At 34.7% G+C, this 26115-nt stretch overlaps 1 protein-coding gene and 1 long non-coding RNA gene across 5 annotated transcripts in view; one reads left to right on the top strand and one right to left on the bottom strand.

Annotated features, from left to right (window-relative positions):
- ARHGAP6 (Rho GTPase activating protein 6) overlaps positions 1-26115 on the bottom strand; it is a 348047-nt gene that overhangs the window by 37665 nt on the left and 284267 nt on the right. For all 4 annotated transcript variants that reach the window (XM_074192457.1, XM_074192459.1, XM_074192458.1 and 1 more), the window contains 5 exons: positions 24744-24939; positions 19740-19795; positions 16652-16802; positions 15132-15280; positions 6368-6547 (listed from right to left, as the gene is read on the bottom strand). In XM_074192457.1, coding sequence (XP_074048558.1) covers positions 6368-6547; positions 15132-15280; positions 16652-16802; positions 19740-19795; positions 24744-24939 — 732 coding nt within the window. The remainder of the gene's footprint in view (positions 1-6367; positions 6548-15131; positions 15281-16651; positions 16803-19739; positions 19796-24743; positions 24940-26115) is intronic.
- LOC141491479 (uncharacterized) overlaps positions 1-26115 on the top strand; it is an 80097-nt gene that overhangs the window by 41842 nt on the left and 12140 nt on the right. Inside the window, exons 2-3 of the long non-coding RNA XR_012469621.1 lie at positions 14894-15014; positions 16639-16870. This is a non-coding gene — a long non-coding RNA (uncharacterized LOC141491479). The remainder of the gene's footprint in view (positions 1-14893; positions 15015-16638; positions 16871-26115) is intronic.

The raw sequence follows: 26115 nt of genomic DNA, 5'->3' as shown, positions 1-26115 counted from the left end.
ATTTGCAAGCACTGATGCCAGACAAAAAGATTTAAGAAAATGCAATTTGCTTTAGCTAAGGAAGAGAATATAAATCAAAGCTTGGCCCAGGGGCTCTAATCCCAGAATCTGACCCTTGCTCCCAGTAATCCTCCTTTGGAATTTCCCACGTGCAGGGTGCTCTTCCCCAGCTCAAAGAGATGCTGCTGTATTATGGGAACACCCTGGCCTTCCCACATTTGCCTGCTCCATTCCAGCAATCATGGATGAATGGGGTGGGGCTTGTTTTTTCCCCTCCCTCTTGTCTCTGAGAAAGCAGAGCTAGTAGGAAAAAAATATGCTACTGCATTTTTATAGTATGATGTGGATTCCTTCTGATGAACTGAAGTTCTTTTCCCAAGACATTTGCCCTTGTTAACGGCAGTTAAACCTTTCACTGTGGTCCTCAATTCATTGCCAAAATCAGTATGGATTATCCAAATTCAGGAGGGATCAGCTTTCAGAGAATGCCTAGTTGTAATAAGAAACTGAGTTGGTAACCTAATAGGGGAAACTTTTCTGCAAAGATGATAAAAGTAAGAATTTCTGTCTCTTAGATTTTTTTTTCCTTTTCATTCTTTCTTTTTTTAGATTTCATGGTAAAAATCATGTTAAGCTATTCACTCAACACCATCAAGTTAATGATGTTTAACATGTTGCCCAGTATACAATAAGCACTTAGTAAATGACTGTGGTCCTCCATAAAGTGAACAGTATAGTTTTAGTCAATATTCCACTTATTTTAAGGATTTCCATGGAATTCCTTTCACCCATGTATATCACTGAATCATTGGATCAAAGTGTTAGCTTTTGAAGATGCTATCTAGTCCAATTTAATTTTACTGATAAGGAACCCACAAGGTTCAAAATATTTGTGATTTGCCCAAGGTCAAAAATGACATAAGCATCAGAAGCAGGATTTGTACTCAGATCCTCTGGATCTGATTCCATTTCTCTTTCCACTAAAGAGATAGATATCCTAGCTTCTAAGAAGCTAGGTAGGCCTTTTTTTTTTTTTTGAAACAATGGGGGTTTAACCAACATACCCAGAGTCACATAGCTACTAAGTCTTTATTTATGCTTGTAACACAATTGGCCACAGAGAACTTATCTCCCTCTTTTCCTCTTATTTGAAAGCCTCATAAGAGGTAACTTTATCTTTCTGACTGCCTTCCTCCCCTTTGCAAATAGCAGCTCTCCATCATCTTCTTCCTCCTCTTCTCTTCTCTGTTGGCATCTCTTAACATGTCTACTTCTGTCTATTCTCAGCAAGCTAGAAGCCTGAATGTACTTTCTGATAGTTGCTATTCACATTTCTTTGGTTTCTTTCCTGGATTTGCTAAGGTCTTTTTTTTTTTAGGTTTTTGCAAGGCAAATGGGGTTAAGTGGCTTGCCCAAGGCCACACAGCTAGGTGTCTGAGACCAGATTTGAACCCAGGTACTCCTGACTCCAGGGCCAGTGCTTTATCCACCAAGCCACTTAGCCACCCCTTTGCTAAGGTCTTTATCTCTTCTCTCCTTTTTTTCCAAGTCAAGTCAAATCAAGTCACCAAGCATTTATTAAAGAATTTCTGTGCTTCAGAAACTGTGCCAAGTTCTGGAAATACAAAGAAAGGCAAAAAAAAAAAAATCCCCTGCCCTCAAGGAGCTCACAGTCTAATGGGAAAGACAACAAACAAGATATATACATGAGAAATTGGAGAGAAACTTTTTCTCTCATTAATAATTAATTATTGAATTAGGACCAGATTTTTTCCAGAAGTTTACAGTTGTTTAATCTCTAAAGGATATTGCTGATAATAAAACTGAATTAATTTTCTCCTCACACTTGTTCAGACTCCACCTCTCATTGTATTATTAGATCTTTCACTGATTGTTAACCAATCTGAGTTACTCTCAGAAACATTCACTCTTTCAAGGGTGGAAGGGCACATGAGCCCACCACCATAATTCGTCCTCAGCATTTCAGGGTATCCCTACTCATTTTATTTATATTATCTAGCATTATTAATAAAATGATTAATTACCCAGAAGCTATGTCTCAAACTTTTTAAACATCACAAATTGGAGATGTCAAGGGGAAGGCACTAACATTAAGGAGGACTGGGAAAGACTTCTTACAAAAGTAAAGATTTTAGTTGAGACTTGAGGAAAACCAGGGAAGCCAATGAGGCAGCGGTAAGGAGGGAAAAGATACTGACATGGGTGACAGTCATTGAAAATGTTGGGAAATGGAATGTTTTGTGTGAAGAAGTCAGGATTGAAACATAGTCATGCTCTGGGCTCACTGATATTATTGGGGCTTAGGAAAGATACTGAGTCAATGTTAATCTTCCTTTCTTAGAACTCTGGTTAGTTAGGTAGTATTGAAGAAATATATCTTCAATTTAAAAAGGCTATTTATGGATGGACATATATAGTTATATTTATCTAGAAAATTCTCCAAAGTCCATATATATTTTGGTCCTGTGATTTATAAACAGCATTTGTACCTCGAGGAAATTAATGAATATGTTATTTTTATTCATTTTACTGACAATATCTCATTGGTCACTAGATGATGGATACCAGTAACTGGCACAAAGGTGATATTTGTCCTTCATTCTTGAAGAAGATCCTGACAGCAGGGAGGTGATGCCATGAATGCATATGAATTGGGATTTGAGTGAGGAGGGCGCTATGCTAAGTCATTATGATGCAGGGAATTATGAATATAGGAGATTTGTAATTAGAAACAGATTTTGTAATTCTTTATACCACTAAATTTTGTAAAAATGTTATCTGCTCCTGGGATGTAAATTGACTCCTATTGTTCCATTGTTAAATGTAAAATTTGTACTATCTTCTCATTCCCAACCCCCCAGCTCCTAATCTTTTACCTGGTTTCAGTCACATGAGAGAGAGGGATTTCCCCTTTGCCCTCAGTCTCCAGACCCTTCAGTACAGAGAGAATGGTCAGATTATAAAAACCTGTCCTAAACTCCCTTTGTGGCCCCTGTTGCACAGCAGATCTCGGCCCAGTCAGTTCTTCCTGGCCATCTGTCTCTGTCTCTGTATCCCAAACAAACCTCGCCTAGACTTTTGTCATTCACTTCTATCTTCAAAATGCTTGTTACTTTTCTGGAAGGAAAAAAAAGGTTTTAATCTGTACACTTTGTAGGCTTCTATAATAAATCCTGAGCAGTTTTAAATTCTGGAGATTGAGTGGATTCGTTCATCATTCAAAATCTTTCAATCGGGTAGCTAGGTGGCACGGTGGATAGAACACTGGCCCTGGAGTCAGGAGTACTTGAGTTCCAATTCCTCCTCAGACACTTAATAATTATCTAGCTGTGTGTCCTTGGGCAAGCCACTTAACCCCATTTGCCTTGAAAAAACCCTAAAAAAAAAGTCACTCAATCTTTAATTTGGTGACACCAATCATCTGACTACAATCAGGTTCATTTTCTCCTCCAGAGTCAGCTGGGTCCAGTGGCCAAATATGAATCAGGATGACTGGAGAAAGCCCGGGAATTGAGGGAATTGGGGTTAACTTATTTGCCCAAGGTCAACAGTAAGTATCTGAGGTCAAATTTGAACTCCAGTCCTCCTGACTTCAGGGCCAGAATTCTACAAACCGAACCAACTGACTTAACTATCAATGACCGAACTTTAGCAAAATTGATTAACAGTCACAAATAATATGCATGTCAAAGACAAATGAAGACGATAAAGGTTTGACATTAATAGCATTGTTCAACAAGAATTTGACCCAATTAATAAGTTGTAGTAATTATTCAAAAATCCTTGAATTTCTCAATCAACATTTATTAAACACCCAATCACTTTGCTAAGTGTGCAAAAAAGTCAAAAGATAGTCCCTGCCTTCAAGAAGCTCACAATTTAATGCGATCAAAGATATTCAAGCAAGCTATATATGACATAGATAGGAGATAATTTGAAGAAGAAAAACATTAGAATTAAGAGGAATTTGGGAAGGTTTCATGTAGGAAAAAATTTTGACTTGGGACTTAAAGCCAGAGAGATTAGTGATGGGAGAAAAAGAGCTGGAGAGTCTTGTTTGTAAATACCAGGAGTCACTGGATTGAAGTGTATATATGTGTCTGTGTGTGTGTGTGTGTATATATATATATATATATATATATATATATATATATATATATACACACACAAAGAGAGAGAGAGAGAGAGAGAGAGAGAGAGAGAGAGAGAGAGAGAGAGAGAGAGAGGAGTAAAGTGTAAGAAAATTGGAAAGGTAGGAGAGGGCTAGTTAATGAAGGGTTTTGAATGTCAAACTGGGCACTTTATATATTTGGTCCTGGCACCAAAAGGAAACTACAGGAGTTTATTGAGTGAAGGAATTAGATCATTAGATTAGATTAGTGTTTTTGAAAAATCATTTCAGTGTTGAATGAAAATGGAATAGAGTAAGGATATACTTGAGGTGGCATACCCATCGCCAAATTATAAAAGGGGATGAAGTGATGATGGTCTGCACCAGAGTGGAGGCAATATCAGATTTTAGAAAAGCCACAAAGGTGAAATAGACCTTCACAATACTTGGATCTGGGAGAGGGTGAGAGAAAACATGGAGTCAAGGATGACACTTAGGCTTTGAGTCTGGGAGTCTGGGAGAATGTCCTCTTAGAAAGTCTGAGCAACACAAAAGGAGTGAATTCAGAATCAGTTGCAACCTCAGCATTGGAAGGAGAATCTACTTCATCCTATATTTGAAAAAGTTTTCCATTCAACAATGCACAACTAGTGGTCATCCATCCTTGGCTCAGAGACCTCCAATCCACCCCTCTCTGAAAGCAGTTTTATCTGCTTTTGGAAAGCTCCTTTTAGGAAGGGGTTTCCTCTTGCATCAAGCCATCCACTTAGCACAGCATCTGGTACATATTAGGTGCTTAATAAATGATTTTGAATGAATGAGCAAATAAACACTCCCAAATTTATTGCTCCTATTTCTTTTGAGGTCATCTTGAAAAAAATGGCCACAGGATTATAGAGAATTAGAAAGAATCTCAGTCATCTTGTCCAAAGTCCTTATTTTTTCAATGAAAGAACTAAGACCCAGGGACTTCTGCTTTAAAGCATTTGATCAGAGTAGGGATTTGAGCACAGGTTCTCCAACTCCAGGTCAATGCTCTTTCCTCAGCTGTCTTCTATGATGGTCCTTTATTTCCAGAAAAGTTTTTTCATTTTATACTATACTTTCTGTGAAAAAATTTTTTTGGAACAAAAATACACTTATTTGCCAGCTTTGGCTGCAAATGACTTTTGACTATTAAAAAATTAGATCTCTCCTTAAAGAATAAAAGTTTGCTACAATTGAGCATATTCAAAATAATAAGCTATGGAAACTAACAGAAGTTTCAAAAACATTTTGAGCAAATGTAGGAACAGCAGGATAGCTCCCTGAAGCTTACTATGAGGTTTCAAGGGAACCATATCCATTTAAGTTGAAAAAAGGTCTGGTTTGTTTCATTAAAAACAGTCATTATTTTATCATCATACCTTAAGTGACTAAATTTTTTCTTAACTACGAATTGAGTTCATTATCCAACTATATTCAGTTGTAGCATCTAGGTGGTACAGTGGATAGAGTGCTTAGTCTGGAGTCAAGAATCCTCATCTTCCTGAGTTCAAATCTGGCCTCAGAAACTTACTAGCTGACTACCCTGGGCAAGTCACTTAATTCTGTTTGCCTCTCTTTCCTCATCTATAAAATGAACTGGAGAAAGAAATAGTAAAACAATCCAGTACCTTTGTCAAGAACACCCCCCCCCAAAAAAAGAACACCCCAAATAGGGTCAGAAAGAATTGTACTCAATGGAAATGATTCAACAACAACAACAATAAAAATAGTAATAATGGTAATAATAATAATAATAACATCATCATCCAATCTTAATGGATCAGTGCAACAATCAGGGACAATTTTGTGGTAACTGCAATGGAGAATACCATCTGTATCCAGAGAAAGAACTGTGGAGTTTGAACGACAAAAGACTATTAACTTCAATTAAAAAAAACCATTATCTTATGTAATTTTTCTATCCCTTATATTTTATTTTATTTTTCTTAAGGATATAATTCCTCTTTTAACACATTCAATTTAGATCAATTTATAGCATGGAAACAATGTGAAGACTAACAGACTTCCTTCTGTGGGGGGGAAGTGAGATTAGGGGAAAATTGTAAAATTCAAAAATACATAAATTAAAAATAATAACACCATCATCTCAATTCAAAGCAAGCTGGAAGAAGAGCTACTTTTGATTTTCTTGAGGTGTTGGGTAAAAACCATTTAGTAAAGATATAGTGGCAAGGAAGAGTCACCTACCATGAAAAGGGCTTCATAATTCTCAATCATTTTTTGTACCACAGCAATGATTGCTGTGCTCTCCTCTGCTCTGGCCGAACTCTGGACTGAGAATTCTTTGTCTGAAGATTTCTGCTTGTGCAGCAAGTTAGGTCCAAATATGGTGGCCAAGTTAAGTGATGTCATTTTGTTCCCAGTGACCTAGAACAACAACAAATATAACTTAATGGTTTAGCTTTTCAGAGTCCTTAGCCTCAGACATTGCTACTATTATTTTTCTGTTGTTTTTCTCCTATATAATCTCTGAAATCCCTGTTCAATATAATTCCATAAAGCATCATAGCATCATAATGTTTAGCTCATATATAGTAAATATTTAATAAATTGTTATTGCTTATTGATCATAGTGCATAGATGCAGAGTGTGGGGATGGGGTCTTAAAAGTCTAGTCCAATAGCTGCAACCCCACTTTTCAGATGAAGTAACTGAGGTCCAGACATTAAATGACTTGCTTAAGATTATATATGGAATAAGCAGAGACAGGCTTTGAAACTAGATCCTCTGACTTCAAAGCCAGCATTCTTTTCACTGCACTATGCTGCCTATTAGGCAACATTATTTTTGATTTCCTTAATGCCTTCCAAGTAAAATTCAGCAAAATAGGAAGTCCAATAAGTAAGGTTATACACCATCTAGGCTGTTGTTAAGAAAACTTGATTTTACTAATTCTTCAAATTTATTGTTCTAATAGAGTTCACACTTTACTGGCCTTGATTAGTTGAAAACCCAGGAACCCTTCCCTGATTGCTGAGTCTGTCATTTACTAATAGATTCATTCCTGGAATGGATTTCATTTGTTCTAGCAATCCAAGGAAATCTTGGATTAGGTTCAAAATGTTAAACTCAAAAGGTCCTCAATGGTACTCCAGAAAATTGAACTGAATCCTATTCTTGCCCTGCAAGCTACTGGGCTGGCATCTGGCCTGGTACTTTCAGTATAGTACTCCAGTTGGTTTATTTTTAGAAAATAAGGCTGTTTTCAGGTGAATGGCCAATGACAAGTTCAAGTAGACTATTGGGTAAGCAGTGGGGATTACAAGGAAAATTGTGCTTACACAGTTGTTCCATTCTTCCCAATCTACCCTGCCCCCTTCTGTTTTTGGATTCTTTCCTTAAAATGTGTCAAGTGCAATAGCCTTTTTACCATTTGAAATTTATGACTTATGGAAAAAACCCCCACTAAATTCAAATGAATGATCAATCACAATATATAATTTCAAGGTGTTATGTTTTAAAGTATCATTAAAAATTCATCATTTCATAGCTTTTTAAAAGGATTTTTAAAAATAATTTACAGAATAAAAATAATCATAAAATTAAGATAAACTCTTTTGCTATAATGGGAGTATGAAATATTCCCAGTAAAACTTCAAAAAAAAATCCAGTTGTTAATTGCTAAATTATGGGTATTATTGTTTGGCAATAATTTTTGTTTGTTTGTTTTGGAAAAGCTGGGACAATAAAGTTGTTCAAAGCCTATAATTATCATTGAATCCCAAGTCTAATACTATATATTTTTTAGTCTGTGGCAAAAAACCCCAACAAAATAAAAAGGCAATGTGTATGAGAAGTTTGACAATTGCATGGTTAATTTGTTTAATTCAGACCCAAAGAGAGATTATAAAATTCTGAATTACCTAATTTACTCTCTATATTGAACCAACAGAGAAACAGTATAGTACAATGGATAGAGGATTGGCCTTGGAGTCAGGAAGGTCTGGGTTCAAATTTTGCCTTGGATCTGGGTAAGTCACTTGAACACTTAGTGATACAGGCACCTCATTAAATTATAATGTATTGATTTGCATTAGTGAAGGGAGTTACTAAACCAGCAATGCCCTATACCGATGAAATCCCAGATCAAAGTCCAGAAACTACAAAACAATCTAGACAGTCATAAGACAGTTCTTAACCATATAGTGTTTTAAAGCTTAACTTTTTTTTTAACTCTTACATCCCTCTAAGTAAGAGAATGAGCACTGATTTTGGAATCAAAAGAACTGAGTTCAAGTCATGACAGTTACACTTTTTTTTAGCTATGTGACTCTGGATAAGTCCCTTCACTTCATTGACTAATTTTCTATAAATTGGGGAAATAACATTTGTACTATCTACCCTCTTAGGGTGAGGAAAGATTTCAAAAGGTTAAAGCATCATAGAAATGTGAGTTCATCATCATTTATTTATTTGTTTTATATACACACACACATATATATATGTATTTTATATGCAATTTCTTTATTATATTTGTTTAGATTCTTTGCGTTCAACTCTTTGTGACCTCATTTAGGGTTTTCTTGGAAAAGATACTAGAGTGCTTTGTCTGAGGCAAACAGGCTTAAGAGGTTTGCCCAGGGTAACCCAGCTGGTAAGTATCTGAAACGAGATTTGAACTCAAGGAAGAGGAGTCTTTTTGATTTCAACCCTAATGCTCTACACGCTGTATCACCTAGCTGCCCATTATTATAATTACATATATTTTGCCAATGAGGAAAATGAGATTCAGGGATGTCAATTAAATGCCTAATGCTAATAAGTGGCAAAACTTGTACTCTGCTTCTGGTCTTCCAAATCTAAGTTTGGCATTCTTTTCAAAGTACTACTTAGGGGTAGCCACCCCTAAGGTGGCATAGTGGATAAAGCACCAGCCCTGAAGTCAGGAGTAGCTGGGTTCAAATCCAGTCTCAGACACTTAATAATTACCTAGCTGTGTGGCCTTAGGCAAGCCACTTAACCCCGTTTGCCTTGCAAAAAAAAAAAAAACAAACCAAAAAACTTAAAAGTACTACTTAAGAAAATTTCCAGATCTACTTTTCACTATGAATTACATGACCACCAGGATAGACAAAAAGGGGAGATTATTCCATACTTCAAATTCTAGAATTCTACTAGCAAGGGTTATACCTGGTGACACAAAATTATGGCAACTAAATATTTCAATGAGTATTTTTATAATGGAGAGAATTAGAAAGGCAAGAAGGTACTACAAGTGAGAAAGAAAATGAAGCTCTTGTAGAGTTGCTGGTTTCTTATAAACTATTTATAAGCTTCTAACCTAACGGTTCTATATTCTTTGTTATCTCCCTCTTCCTCAGAAAACAACAATTTCACTTCTTGGTTCTTTGGTTCCAGGATCAAACATCTATCCAATAATAAAATTGCTTTTACTAATGGATAAATAACTATTCTACCTATGAAGTTCCAGAACTTTCCTAGTAGGATGACATAAAATTATGGGTCCAGAATACTTCAATTTGTAATTTTACTATAAAAATAATTAGAAAGGCAAGAAGGCACTGCAAGTGGCAGAGAGAATTTAGGACAGACAGCTTTGTTATGTAAAAGATATAAAATGTACACATGCTATTAATTTGAGGAAATTTTGTCACTTGTGATACATCTTTCTGTTCTTATGAGTTGTACATTGAGAAGCGAAGTCTTGAGTTTTAAGTCAGCACCTTCACATTTTAAAAATAATGACACTAAGACACTAGACACTAGAGAGATTAGCTGATTCGTTTAATTGGGAGAGTCAGAGGTATCTGGAGGTATCTCTAGAGGAGATAGCTGGAGAACACTTTGGAACTCTGCCCAAAGGATGATCAGGCTGTGTGACCCAGCAATACCATTACTAGATCTGTACCCAAAGGAGATCAAAGGAAAAGAAAAGGACAAAAGTTTTTATAGCAGTTTTGTGTATAATACAAAAGAATTGAAATTGAGGGAATGCTCATCAGTTGGGGAATGGCTACACAAGTTGTAGCATATAATTGTGAGGGAATAATATTATGCTATAAGAAATGACTTGGGGTGGTTTCAGAAAATATTAATATTATATTAACTGATGCAAAATGAAGTGAGAAGAACCAGGAAATCATTGTACACAGTAACAGCAATGTTGTAATGATGATTAACTATGAAAGACCTGGATACTCTAAACAAAACGATGATCCAAGATAATTTTAAAGGATTCGTGATGGAAAAAAATGCCACCTACCCCCCCAAGAGAGAAAACTATTAAAGTCTAATTTTCTCACTTTTTAAGTGTTTGTTTTTTCTTTTTATGATATAACTAATATTGAAATGTTTTACATGATGTCTCATACACACACACACACACAAACACACACACACACACACACACACACACATATATATATATATATATGATTTCTTAGAAGGTGGAAGAGAGGTGAGAGGGACAGAATCAGAAATTCAAATTTTAAAAAGAAAAAAATGTTAAAAATAAATTAATAGGGTGGCTAGATGACACAATGGATAGAGCACTAGCCCTGGAGTCAGGAGTACCTGAATTCAAATCTGACCTCAAACACTTAATAATTATCTAGCTGTGTGGCCTTGGGCAAGCCACTTAACCCTACTCCCTTGCAAAAACCTTAAAAAAAGAATAATATATTTTTAAAAGATAAGACATTAAAGAACATAAAGGTTTATAGGTTACTCAAAAGCCTCACACAGCCCCAGTCTCTCCATATATATGTATACACCTACATATGTGTATATATGTATATATATAAATATGATAAGCAATATTATATATTTATTTTTCCTTTCATGAAGGATTTGAGAGACAAGAAGGCATAATAGAGAAAATGATGGACTTAGGAATCATAAGAATTAACTTCCAATGTTACCCTAGATGGGTTTGATCATAGGCCAATTTCTTAGCCTCAGTTCCCTGATCCATAATATAGGAATAATCATACCCATAAAGTTCACCTCAAAAGGTTAAGTATTTTATTATGATCATTTTAATAGGAATACCAAAAAGTAGTAGCAGTCTCTGATGTTAGTCTAGCTTTCCTAGATGACTGCATCACTTTAGGATCAATATGTCTTCTTCCTTTCCTAAATTATTTGCAAAATGTCAGGTAAATGAATAATGGATCCAATGAGAAAGGATTCTTCCTTCCCAAGTCATATGGAATAATGTGCAACCTCTACTATATCTATATCTCAAAGGCCAAAGATTCAGTCACATATATCAGAACCAGACATGAACCAGATTAAAATATTATTTGGAAATAGTTTACAAAATAAATAAAAATATGACAGAACATAAAAAATGTTAATATCTAAGTTAATGTGTGGCTCACAGAGATCCTTGTACACAGTTTACTGGCTATTTCTCTTTGAATTTGATACCACTATGTTATATAACTATTCAATAATTACTGTGACTGCCTCAAAGGTGAATGTAAGCTAAAATGTCTTAAGGTGTAGAAGTTTAGCTAACAAGCCATTAGATTGTAAACATCTTGCCTCTTTTTGTATTTTCAGTACCTGGAAGTAATAAGTGCTTAATAAATGCTTAATGATTGATTGACTATGGCAAATTCAGAAGGACTACTTGATACATATGTAGTATTGGGGACAGGATCCAGTTGGATTCATCTTTTTTTTTTTTTAAAGGCAAGGCCCTTGGTTTTGCCTTTCTTTGTAATCTCAGCACCTATTTAGCCCTTAATAAATTTCTGTTAAATGAATGATTAATCCTGACTTGTAATACTAAATAGCATTGTAGAGAGATGGACAAGCTAGTTTTCACAGAAAACTAGTCCCCTAAATTCAGAAAAACAGGATTTCTTATTTTAAAGCTTCTAACATTTTTCTTTAAAAATAGTATTTTTATTTTTCCCAATTACATGTAAACATACATTTAAAAAATTTGTGTTCCAATTTTTTTCCCTTTCTCCATGTGCAGTTAAGTAAAACATATTTCCACATTGGTGACGTTGTGAAAGAAAAAAGACTAATGGGGAAAATCATGAAAAAGATAAAGAAAGTGAAAATAGTATGCCTTGATTTGCATTTAGAGTCTATTAGTTCTTTCTTTGGAGGCATTTAGCATTTCCCATCATGGGGCTTTTGGAATTGTCTTAGATTATTGTTTTGCTGAGAAGAGCTAAGTTATTTGTAATTGATGGTCACAAAAGGTTGTTAAAGTTTCCAACTTCAAAGCTTTAAAAAGTGCTTGAAGACTTTTTGGGACACTCAAATAGATGTGAAGAAGTAGAAAGCTGCAATAAACAAGGATATTTTTGAATGAAAATAGCTACTGTAATCTCTTCTCCTCCCATGGTCTAGAAAAATCCTCATAAAAATTTTCAGCTCTTCCATGCCAGTGAAGAAGTCTGAATTATTGTGGTATTAAAAGATAAATGTTGTTGAAATAATACAATGCTACATATATATTTTATGCACTTCAGAGTTGCTAAACTTTTCCCTTGTTGTATACAGGTTTTCATGTACCATCGGTGGCTTCCACAGACCTACCCCCAAATTCCCATTTAATTTTTTATGCCAATTTATGATATATGGAAACCTTGATCAGGTAGTCGTGATGTAGAATGGACAACAGTATATTAAATGTGGAATTCCATTCTCCTCTTCAAGTCTGAGGGTGGATTTGGTGGCATGGTGGGGAGGAGCTGTTACATTTTATTCCTCATCAAAATGAAACAATAATAGTTCATATTCATGTAACAGTTTACAATTCATAAAGGACTTTGTTACAACCAACTCATATGCATTGCTTATCATTTGTAATTACAGATTAGGGAACTGAAGGGTAAGGGAGATAGTAAGAAGTCAAGCTGTTTAGTATGCAACAAAGAAAGTACATACAGACCTAACACCATCCTCTCCTGACTCTATCTTTATTGTTCTTTCCAATACACCAAGATGAAGAAGACTCTTCTCACACTGTTTTTCCTTCACTAGACTTAGACTTCCAAACACCAGAATCCCTTGGCCAAAAGCAGGCAGCTCTCTTTATGTAGCTGCTGACTATCAGAGGAGAGCTATACATATACTATGAAGTTGATCTAGGTGGTGCAGTGGATAGAATAGTTACTGTGTCTGGACTTGGGGAAACCTAGTCCAAATCTGGCCTTAGACGCTTTCTAGCTGTGGGACCCTGAACCAAATCATTTAACCTTTGTCTGCCTCAGTTTCCTCAATTGTAAAATGGGGAAGATAATAGCATATACCTCATTAGGTTACTTGGGAGTCAAATGAGATAATTTAATTAAGTGTTTAACAAATATTTGGAGTTACACCAGACAACATACACTGGAGAGACTGGTCTAGAAGATGAGGGGCTGTATTTACTGGATAGGAAGGGAGAATCAGTTTTTGCAATCTCTTTTATTATCCTTTCTCCACTACGGGAAAGTCATTTGAGGTACCCAAGAGCAACTTTTAAACTCTGAGGGCTACTAGCCAGAATGAAAACCTCCTTAATGTACAGAATAAAACATTACTATTTAAAATAACTATAATGAGTTTTCAGTCATTCTAATTCAGAGACTATATTCTAAAGATGGTTCTGGCCTTGTAAAGCTCCTTATTCAATAAACTCCCATGATTCCCTATTAGATAAACTCCTCTGACTGGCTTTTAATTTTCTTTTAGGGATTTGGCTAAAATTCTGTTTTGGCTTTTATAAGCTGGCTTCATCTGACTTTTCCAGTTTCATTCACCTTACTCCTTTCCAAATGCCCTGACATCCAGTGACCCTGGTCTTGTTCTTTCAACATAATACTCTTATCTTCTGACTTTGGACATTTTCACTGACAATACCCTGTACCTGGAATTCAATGTTTACTAGTTTCCTTTAAGTCTCAGTTAACAGCAATATTGTTTTAAAAATAACTTTGAGGGAAGCTAGGTGGCACAGTAGAGCACTGGCCCTGGAGTCAGGAGGACCTGAGTTCAAATTTGACCTCAGACAATAATTTCCCATCTGTGTGACCTTGGGCAAGCCACTTAACCACATTGCCTTACAAGAACCAAAAAGAAAAAAAAAAGAAAGAAAAAAGAGTAACTTTGAGAGAATAATTCATTTTGCTTCTGATAAATATTCAAATTAATTTCAAAAGACACGTGAAGCAAGACACAGTCTGCATCTAGAGAAAGAACCAATAAATATTAGTATGCATAGAATGATTTTATACATATACATATATATGTATATATACACACATATATACACACACATACAAATTTGTGTCTAATGGTAGTCATCTGTAGATTGGGAGAGGAGGGAAATAAGGGAAAAAGAAATTTGCATAACAATTAAATGTTTAAAAGGAATAGCAAGTTGTACATAATAGATTTGCAGTTTCAGGTATCATCTTTTAAAATTATGGTATAGAGATGGCAATTATCATATTTTAAAATTATAATATATTATAGAAATGCTTGTCTTATTCCGTGAATTAAAAATAAATAAAAGTTAAAAGTCTCAACAAAAAAATTAAAAAATTAGAAGTCTCAGTCTTCTCAAAAAATGCCTTTCTCAATCCTCTTTAATCTTTATGCCTTCCCTGTGAGATACTCTGAATTAATCCTCTTTATATCTTTTCATAGTACAGTTACCATAAATTGTCTCCTCCACTAGTGTGTGAATTCCTTAAGAGCAAGGACTTGTTTTATTTTTTTTCCCTTTCTTTGTCTCTCCAGAACTCAGTACTGTCCTTAATAAATGCATATCAACTGGTGCATTGATCTTGAATTTTCAAAGGAAGAGTGAGAAGCATAGCACTGTTTGCATTATTTTATGACTAAGGATAATCTCTCCCAGGTGAATTTTCACATCATGTTTTTTTTTTACATAATTTTCAGTATGTATGTGAATTAGTTAATTTGGCTCTCTTGGAGCTTGAATTGAACATATATATATATATATATATATATATACCTCTTGTCCATCTTTGTCAACATTGTCTTCTGCATGTCTGGCTACTGTAGAGAGGAACTGCAACAATCTGTGGAGGGTGTCACAATTGCAGGGAGGTAGAAGGTAGATGAGAAGCTGTAAGGTGCTCAACTGCTCCTCAGGATCTAACACTAATGGCAAGGAAAAAAGCAAGTGAATTCTAAAAAAGCAGTAAGCATTTATTAGGCAGGTATTATTCTAGGTGCTGAGGATACAAAGAATTAAACAATTTCTGCCCTCAAGGAATTTAAATTCTAAGGGAAGGGAGGCAAAATGACATAAAATATATATAACACAAATATAAAGTTAATAAATACAAACAAAACATTGTTAAACATAAGATAGTTCATAAAGGATTGGTTGTTGGGGGAATTAGGCTTTGTGTAGATTAGGGGTCCTTAATCTTTTTGTTTTATGGACTCCCTTTGATTGTCCAGTGAAGTCTATGGACTTCTCAGATAAAGGCACAAAATAAAATGCATACTATTACAAAGTAAAGCAATTACAATGAAATAGTTATCAAAATACTTAAGATGAAAGTTCATTAATCCTACTAATTTAGGGTCTTAACAAGTAGCAAGTCTTAATAGATAATGAGGTTTAAGCTACATCTTCAAGGAAGAGAAGCAAGCTATGAAGTAGAGGTAAAAAGTCAATGAATTACACATGTGAGAAACAGTACATAGGAAAGGAGATAGGAGATGTAGTTCCATGTGAAAGAAACAAAAGAAGAGTGTTTGACTAAATCAAAAAGTGTAAAAGGGAAAGTGATGTCCAGTAAGTCTGGAAGGAAAAGTTGGGGCAAGGTTATGTAGGGCTTGGGCTTTAAAAGCTAAACATAGAATTTTATATTTGACCCTAGACACAGTAGGAAGCTACTAGTATTGGCCAGTGAAGGTTTTTAAATTTGGTTTTACAGCTCATCAGAGGTTTCTTTGTTATACCAACCAAAAGACCAAGCTTCACAGAAATAATGCATTTCTTTCAATTCATGATTTCTTCTGCTATTTACTTACATAGGGACATTATCTAATCTATCCCCCACCATGCACTTAAAGTTCATAAATAAACCAGAAATAACATTCTTATGAGAGGAGATACTAGATTTTAATCTCACTTTTCATATTTCCTTTTCTATTCACTCACCCCCTTGTGGTTTCTCTCCTAATAACAAAGATAGAAACATTTTATTCCTAGGTATATAAAGCAGAAGCTCTTTTAATGGGACAATTAGTCTCACTTGATAGTACCTTCTGGGATTCATTTGAAGACATTGTCATTATATTTTAAACATTTCCTGCAAGTTTGTTTCTCCCTATTCAATCTAAGAAATCATGAAAATGTCTCCCAGAAAAGTTGTTCAATGGGCAGAGCTATGAATACTGATGGAAATAAACACTGAAACAAAACAAAACAAAAAAGCTTTATCAAGAAAGGCACAGAGTGAGTTGTATATTTTTCATATATTTTTCTATCTTTTCCAAATAAGGCCTGGGACTTACGGATAGTATTGATGAAGGCAGTATAGAGTTCCCTGGTGAGAAGGGGGTCTGGCATGTCCCTTAAAAACTCTTTCAACAATGCAGCCACATCATGGACACTATGTTCTTCTTCCAATGGAACATCAACACCACGGTCAAATTCCTCACGTAACTGGAAGAATTGAGGATGCAAAGAACAATTATATTACAACACATTGAACTTGCATTTCAAGAATCCAGGTAAGGAGGTGGAGGGTGACCAGACAATTGACAAATGGTTTATGAAGAACTTTAGCAATCTCTCTTGGCTAACTATATACCAACTGGGGTTGAGCAGATGTCTTCTCCCTTGGTCAGAAAGACAATGACCTGGTGCCAACACTGGGGAGGTATCTTTAAAGGTACTTTTTATGACAACACTAGAAGTTTGATAAGTGCCCTAGTTTCAGACTTTAGCTTGTACTATGGGTAGCCAAACCATAATGTCCAACCTTGTCCTCTAGATTAATCCCAGGGACATTTCATCTGGTCCTAACCCTTTTAAAAGATGATAATTTGAGGAGAAACAGCTTAATAAAACAAAAACAAATATAAAATAAAACAAATGCATTTTTAAAAGCAGGAGATTTTGAATTTGAAGTCTTGGATTCAAATACTAGCCCTATTATTAATACTTGTGAGACAAGAGCAAGTTGCTCAGTATCTTGGGCCATTTAAATAATATTTAATAAATATTTTAATGAAAATTTATTTAATTATTATGCCATCTAAGGTGAAAATAAATATTTGAAATGAGGGCCACATGGTATGTCAAGAAGAACCCAGCTCAGCCACTTATTATTTTGAGTCTCAGTTTTCTCTCTCATAAAAATGATGACCTCAAAGGTCTCTTCCAACTCTAAATTCATGTTAGAAAGGCCCAGAAAATCTCTCTGTTCCTGTCCTTTCCAGTTCTAAATCCTGATTTCCAAGTTCTTAGAATTGTTGGGGATCTCTTCCAAATATTAATCTAAAAATCAATATCCTGTAACTACTGCCTGTTGTTCCTGGTTCTCTCTTGTGGAGTAAAAGAGTAAATTTATTCCCTCTTCAACTATGCAGTATTTTTTATATTTGAAAATTATGATCATGTCTTTCTGTTTTCCCTAAATTCCTGATTTCCCTAGATGCCTCAAAACTTTCAATCATTTCTCATATAGTATATTATAGAATTCTTCCACCATCTTGCTTGCTGTCATCTAGATACTGTCCAACATTTTAATACTTCAACTTTTGTGGTTTTAGTGATGTAAAGAGTGATGCTGATTACAACCAATTTATGACTTAGCAAATGGTCATTGAAACCATCGAATTTAACTCTGAGCAGTTAACCTATTGATGAACTTCTCTGAATTGAACCAATCTAACAGGCCTTCCCACATAAAAACTTGAAACCCTTGCAGTTTAGTAAGGCTATGATGACACACAGAAATTATTTATATTCTTTACTTCTTTTTCTTCCTTAACTTCCTTTCTCCTTCCCTTCTTTTTCTTTCTCTTTTTCCTTTTACTCTCCTTCCTTCCTTCCTTCCTTCCTTCCTTCTTTCCATTCTGCTTTCCTTTCTTCTTTCCTTCCTTCTTTCTTCATATCTTGCCTAAGCTATTCACAGGCCCAATGCCAGTAGTGATAATCAGCATGGAAGCTTTAACCTGCTCCTTTTTTTTTCCAACCTAGGCTCATTCTTCCTTCCTTATGAAATTTGATAGCCTTCTCAACCTGAAAGCCCACTATATTTATGTGAGATTTAGTGGGATTGTTCTGGGTTTCTGTGTAACATTCACTGGTTTAGATTTTCTAGAAACTGCCATTTTCCTCTAAGGAAGGAAGAAATACTAGGGAAGAGAAGAGTGATGACAAAATGTGATTTAAAAAGAGTTTCTTACCCTGGATGAACTGACACCTCTGCTTTTGAGCATGACAAGGTCTTTTGAAATCCTCCTTAACCTTAACAACTCAGATAAGTGAATGGACATTTACCCAAGGCAGGATCAGGTATTGTAAATGAAATGTAATTTCTTAAGCTCTATTAAATTTGACCTTTTTTTTACAAACAGTATGTGAAACCCCTTATTTTTTTTCATTAGGTCCAAACAAACAGAGGGCATTATTTGAAATTTCCTTTAACAAACAAATGAACTATTTTAACCATAAAGTCATGGATAGGTACTGCTACTTCTCAAACACTACTTCACAGTTGAAAAGACATGACAACCATTTTTATTTGCAAGAATGCTGCTGGCTCAAGATTTGTTTCCTCATCTGTAAAATAGGGATAATGAGATTTATACTACTCCACAGGGCTGTCATGAAGAAAGAAAACAGGTTGTAAAATTTAAAAAAAGTATAGAAATGGGACTGTGAGTATTGCTACTAAACTACCAACGGGGGGACTTTCTTGATTCCCCCAGTTGCTAGCTCTCTCTCAAACCCAAAAAGTTTGAAAATATTTTGCATTTACTTATCTGTATACCTGTTGTTTCTCCTAATAGAATTTTAAGTTCCTTGAAGGTAGAGGCTAATTTATTTTGGTTTTTATATCCTCAGTGAGGAGCATAGATTTGGAGTCAAGAAAATCTGAGTTCAAATCTGGTTTTGTGATCCTGAGCAAATTACTTAACCCTGTTTGCCTCAGTTTCCTCAACTATAAAATGAAGTTAATAGCATCTATCTCTCAGTATTATTATGAAAATCAAAAGTACTTAACCCAATGTCTGACACAGTGCAAACCAAATATAAATGCCTTTTCTATTCCCCTTTCTTAGCTTAGTGTCTGATTCGTAATAAGTGTTTGTTAAATTCTTGTTGAATGGATTAATAATACTGGGCAAAGTTTTACTGATATTACGCTCAACTGGAAAAGGCATTTAAGAGTTATTCTTCTTGGGGTGGTTAGGTGGCACAGTGAATAGAGCACCAGCCCTGAAGTCAGGAGGATCTGAGTTCAAATGTGGCCTCTGACACTTAATAATTATCTAGCTGTGTGGCCTTGGGCAAGCCACTTAACCCCATTGCCTTGCAAAAACCTAAAAAACAAAAACAACAAAAAAAGAGTTGTTCCTTTTCTCTTACCTGTCTTACTCTTTTTTTTGAACTCCCAACTCGGAATATTCCCACTGTCTGAAGACCTGCAAACACAACAACATAAAGCAAATAACCCTGTTTCATTGTTTCATATTCTTGGAAGCCAAACAAAAACAAAACAAAAGAATACCATTTAAAAAAAGACATCATGACCATAGTGATAGAAGGTAGTGAAGGGAGATTCTGGAGTAGGCAACCAAAGTTCAGAAATGACTCACTTTTTCACACAGAATAGGGGAAGTACTATTGAACATAAACAAGTTTCCAAGGTAACTGAACTTTATCTAACCTTTAGACATTTTTAATAATTATATTGGAAATCTATCTAAGATGTTTTAATGTTTCTTTGTATATATAGAAACAAAGCATAAGGAATCTTTTCTTGATGACTCAATGTCATCATTATGATTATCCATTTGTTTTTGTTATTTTTTTGGTGGGTGTCTTGTTCCTCATGGTCAAGAATTCAGCTTTTTTTCTTTACAATCCTCAGAGAATCCTTTTCTCATAGCCTAATTTAGCCCTGACAAGATCAGTCAGCCTTTTTTTTTAGCCCCATTCTGAAAAATAAGAGCCATAGATTAGACTCTTCCAACTATTACAGAATTTATTCAGTTCCCACTTTTAACTTCTACTTACTGTTTCTAATTTGCTAAAGTAATGAAATAAAATGACCAAGTTCTTAATCTTAAGTTAAATTCCAGAACAATGATTTCAGTTAACTCCCTCTATCAATGCAGATCAGCAATTGCTTTCTAATTTACAGTCTTAACTGTACTGACAGGTTCTGACCAGGGTCAAATGGCCATTATGTGTCAATAGGATAACTTGATCTCAGTCTGCAGATTTTCAAATTATACATAATAGGTGCTTATTAATTATGATGGAATTTCCACAACCGAGTGAGACCTAGAGGGGCTCTCCTATGAGAAAAGTATAATGAGCTATTAGCACATGGACTTTGTAAAATGCATGGTAACTGCCCAGCTACCTTTTCTTCCTTCCATCCCTCCCTCCTTCCTTCCCTTTCTTCCCTCTCTTCCTCATTCCTTTCTTTCTTCATGCTCTTTTATTTAGTTAGTTTTAAATTGATCCAATAATCATAAGTCTAGTACTATAAGGCATTTCAAAAGTCATTTAGTCTAATCTTCTCATTTTACAGATGAGAATAATTTGGCCCTGCAATTTGCCCATGGATACATAGACAATAAGTGGTAAAGATATTTTTGAAATAGGGTTCTAGTTAAAGATGTTAGAAAAGGACCTCTGAATAAATGAGGTATTATTTTACTTTCTTCACAGCGAGGAAGTAATGGTTTGACCTGAATCAGAAGCTCCAAGTTACTTTTATTATGATTGACCAGGGATTCATAAGCACCCAAGCCTTTAATAGTCTTTTTCATCTCCACTTCTTAACTTTCCTAGCTTCTTTCAAGACTCAGTTCAGATCTCATCTTCTGAAAAAATCTTTTCTGATTCATCCAGATGAATGCCTTGTCCCTCCTGAGATTAAGTTCTATTTTAAGTTGCATTACCTTTTTCTACTCTATATATCTAGCTAAAAAGTAAATACATTTTAGAATGTAATATTTGTGAGGGTAGTATCTGTATTTGCCTTTCTTTGCATCCTCAGCATTTGGATTTAGAACTTGGGACGTAGATTATTACTGTTGTTGTTCAGTCATATTTGATGCTTCATGGCCCTGTATGAGGTTTTCTTGATAAAGATATTGCAGTGACTGTTCACCATTTCCTTCACTGGTGGATTAAGACAAATAGAGGGTAAGTGACTTGCCCCAGGTTGCATAGGTAGTGAATATTTGAGGTCAAATTCATATACAGGTCTTCTTCAAGTTCTTACCACAGTGGCCAACACATAGTAGATGCTACATACATATTAACTATAATTATTACTTCCCAACTCCAGGTTCAGTACTCTTATCCACTGAGATACTTCCTAGTATCAAGAAGAGTACTAAGTAACCTTATTAAGTAACCAACTGATCTGAACTCAAGATAAGTAGTGGCAAAAGTAAGTTAAGAATATATTGATGAAATTCTATTTTTTTTTATGAGTTGGTTGACAGGAATAGGAACTAATCCACTGGTCCAGTAGATTTGAGAATTAGAAATATATGTACCTTGTAACTGTATAACATAAGTTCTTTATAACTGTTTTCTTTCTTGTTTTTACCTCTGTCTTACCCATTTTAGTATAAAATGCTCTACCTTAACTGTTTATTTTTCTTTTCATAATTTAAGATATAATCCTCAGCATGAGGTCATTTATTTGATTGCATTTTTTAAGTATGCTCATAAAATAGCTATGGCAAAGCATCATTTCCTACAAAATTGTTTCTACAAAATTACTTCTATAATTCAACAAGCCAACCCTTTGCACTTCAAGCAGGTCTTTAAAAGTTGATGAAGTCAATTCCTTGCTCACTGGCAACTTTCTTTCCAATGATGAGCCTCTCTGAACAAAGTGTATAAGTCCATACTCTCAGCATCTCCAACATGGTAGAATCTGCCAAATCTACTGGAGACTTCAATAATCCTAGGTTTTCTCCATAGCACAGATGATGCAATGGAGCAGGGCTTTAGTGGAAGTTATGATACTGACAATATTAAAATGGATTGTACTATTTTTATTTATTTGGTTCTGGGTTAATACTTCTTTTGCTTCTTATGAGAGATCACTTTTCTAGTATGATATACATCCAAGATAAGGAATATTCCAAAGAATCAACATTCCTTATTCAAAATAATGAAAATATAAAATTTTTTTAAAAAAAATAATGAAAATAGGCTATCAAAGAAAACATGTCAGTCAAAGAAATGCAATTTATAATACATTTCTAAATATGAATGTAAGTAGATAGAATATATAACTTGTAGTTATCTTTTTCTCTATAAAATTTCTGTGGTTCCATTCCTCTCTATTTTAGTCCAAAACAAAAAAAAATGAAAAGATGCCTCTAACTCAGCCATTAAAAAAACCCCAGAACTAGTTGGGAACACATGACTATAGAATTGGAAGTTAATTATAAAAGCTGTGGTATCATATTGTTTGATTCTTCTTTTCACTTTGTTTTATACTGAAATTTGTGTTTAGGGGAATATAGGATTTATTATCATGCCTACAACCTAGTGGGTCCTTCATAAAATGTTTAAAAATTGAACATAATCATGGTATGTCAGTTTGATATAGATTGTTATAGAAGGCATCTATAAACAAGTGAACTGATAGACATTTTATAGGTTAAATTAATTTGTGGGAGGATTTAAGTTTTTTTGATACAGTTTGTAAGATTTTTTAAAGTCAAACCTTATTTTGAACATATAATCAGTGCTCTTCACTTGAAATAATGGTGGAGAAATTTGGTTGAGGATTAAAGGAGAGAGAAAAACAGTTGGTATATTATTTTGGGCTGCAGACCACTTAGATAATAGAAATTAGATGAGTTTGGGAAAGAGATCACAAACTTTGCAGAGAAGAATGAAATTATATTAACAGAGTCCTTTAACTATCTAAATATCTACTGGAAGTGTCTCATAGCCAAATGCAAGGAAACTGAAAAATTTGTGATTTGCTTTAAGAATAATTTCATCCAGGGCAGCTAGGTGGTGCAGTGGATAGAGGAGCAGTGGATAGAGGAGCAGCCCTGGAGTCAGGAGGACCTGAATTCAAAGGTGACCTCAGACACTTAGAAATTATTTAGCTGTGTAACCTTGGGCAAGTCAATTAACCCCAATGCCTTGCAAAAACCAGATAAAAAATGATTAAAAAGAGAATAATTTCATCCTATTGGCCTTAATTCTAACCAAAATAAGGAAATAGCTGAAAGAAAAACAACCTAAATCTTGGAGACAGAAGAGTGCTTTATCAAGGAGATTGTTACATAGAGAGAAAAGAAAACAAGATAACCCTAGATATTGAGAGAACAGATTTAAAACAATTCAGCAGCATGGGGGCGGCTAGGTGGCGCAGTGGATAGAGCATGGGCTCTGGAGTCAGGAGTACCTGAGTTCAAATCCGACCTCAGACACTTAAGAATTACCTAGCCGTGTGGCCTTGGGCAAGTCACTTAACCCCATTGCCTTGCAAAAAAAAAAAAAACTAAAAAAAAACCCAAAACGATTCAGCAAAATAATTGGTAAGATTTAGTTGTCTCTGTAATGCCAGTACCTGAGACAATCTCTGTAAATATACTAACTAATTTGTTCATTTTGTTGAATTGGACAGAATTAATCTAGACCATTGAATTCTTCTGTATAATAATAATTTTTAAAATAGATACTACTTTAGAGGCAAACAAAAAATCCACATGGTAGCAAAATCCCTCAATTGCTATTTTCATCTCACATAAAACATATTATTGTGAAATGATTAATTCCATTAAGCACTGTTAGTGTGCTCTATAAAGACATAGTTGTGTAGTGAACCACAAATATATAATGATGTTATTATTATATGATAATATATAATATATATATTAATATAAAAGACTGGAAACATTTGCTTTCTTCTAAATCTTCACGAGTGTATGTGTGTTTTTAAATATATCTACAGTAAAACCTATAAATTCAGAATTATGAAGACACCAATCAGGAAGAGTGCAAATTTGAAAAACAGGCTATTTTTCAAGAAATACAATTTTATTTTCTTTAATTACATCAAATATACAAATGTATATTTGACACAAGTTGTTTTCCATATTTTTAATACACAGTTGCATAAGTCTGAATAATTTATGGATATACCAATTTCTTTTCTGTAATTATGCTAACTAGTTTACCTTAAAATCTTGTCCACCCTTTTAAGTTTTTTGGGGAAAAAAATTTCTTCACAGTGATAAACTTTCTTCAGAAAGAAAATATCTAAGCCAGAGCATGTTCAAATTATTGTAAATTTCAAACCAGCCTGGGTAGAATCAATGGAGTTCTCACATGAATGCTATTTATCTTTATCTGATATTTTTCGACACTTACCATGTTTTTCTAAATGCTGGCAGCAGCTGTCCACAAGTCTGGGAACCTGTCTGTAAATAGGGTTTAGACTCAGTTTTTTATCTCTGGCTTTTTCTTTTTTGTTTTGAACCTCAGCTGGCAAAGACAGTTGTAATGCTTCTAATAGTCGAGACTGATTGTCATCCAGATCTGTAATAGAGTCCACAGACATTGCACCCTGTAAAGTACACACATACACACACATATATGCAATCAGTACAGCTACAGATCACATCAAGTAAATATTTTTACTCACAACTGTTGATAAACAACTTGAAATAACTCTGCTTGATTTAATTAGGATGTTTGTGTATTACAGTAATATAAAAGAAAAATGCTTTCTTAAAGACCTTTGGAAAAAAGTTACCAACCTACCACAAAGAAGGGGTAGGGAGATAACATCATGTTACATGCAATTTCAAGAAGAGACCACATTTTCCAAAGGGAAAAGAGATGAGAAAGAGCAATTAAAGCATTTTTGACTTGCCCATCAAATTTAAGGGAAAAAAATAAGCAAATAGAATCAATTCAAAGGAGTCTCATAAGACATTCAAGAAGTTATATTCATCAGAAGGCTAAATTTTAAAAGACAATAGTACCATGAGAACAATTCCTTAAAACTGAAATAAAAATGTGAACTAACATATTCTTTTATACCTTCTCAATAAGAATGGGAGCAGCAAGGTTATGACTGTGGATTGCTGTGTCTGGGGTCAGGAAGACCTGAATTCAAATCCAGTCTTAGACACTGACTAGCTATGTGATCTTGAACAAATCACTTAACCTCTGAGTTTCTTAATTTGTAAAACTGGGGGAAATAACAACACTGACCTTTTAGGGTTTATAAGCCTCAAATGAGATAACAATAATGAAGTTTATCAAGTACTTTTTCTACTGTCTGGCACATAGTAGGTGCTATATACATATTAGCTATTATTTTCATCATCATCATCATCATCATCATTATTATCATTATTATTGTTATACTGCAGGTCTCAAGAGAGTTGGTGCCTATGCATTTATTACGATTTCAGTCATATCCAACTTGTCATGACCCTGTTTGGAGTTTTCTTGGCAGAGATGCAGGAGTGGTTTGCCATTTCCTTCTTGAGTTCATTTTACAAATGAAGAAACTGAGGTAAACAGGGTTAAATGACTTGCCCAGGCTCACTCAGCTAATAAGTGTGTCTGCAATTGGATTTGAACTCAGGTCTTTTTGACTCCAAGGCCAGCATTCCATTCCCTGTGTCATCTAGTTGTGTATTTACTGATGACATGTACTTAATTAGGTACATGAAATATAATGGGTAGAATGTAGGGTGGAGTGATGTATATAGTGAATAAAAGTCTAAAA

This window comes from Macrotis lagotis, chromosome 6 (genome assembly GCF_037893015.1).
Source record: "Macrotis lagotis isolate mMagLag1 chromosome 6, bilby.v1.9.chrom.fasta, whole genome shotgun sequence".
NCBI classification, from domain to species: Eukaryota; Metazoa; Chordata; class Mammalia; order Peramelemorphia; family Peramelidae; genus Macrotis; species Macrotis lagotis.
The sequence above is the reverse complement of the archived record's forward strand: the minus strand, read 5'-3'. Positions and strand labels throughout refer to the sequence as shown.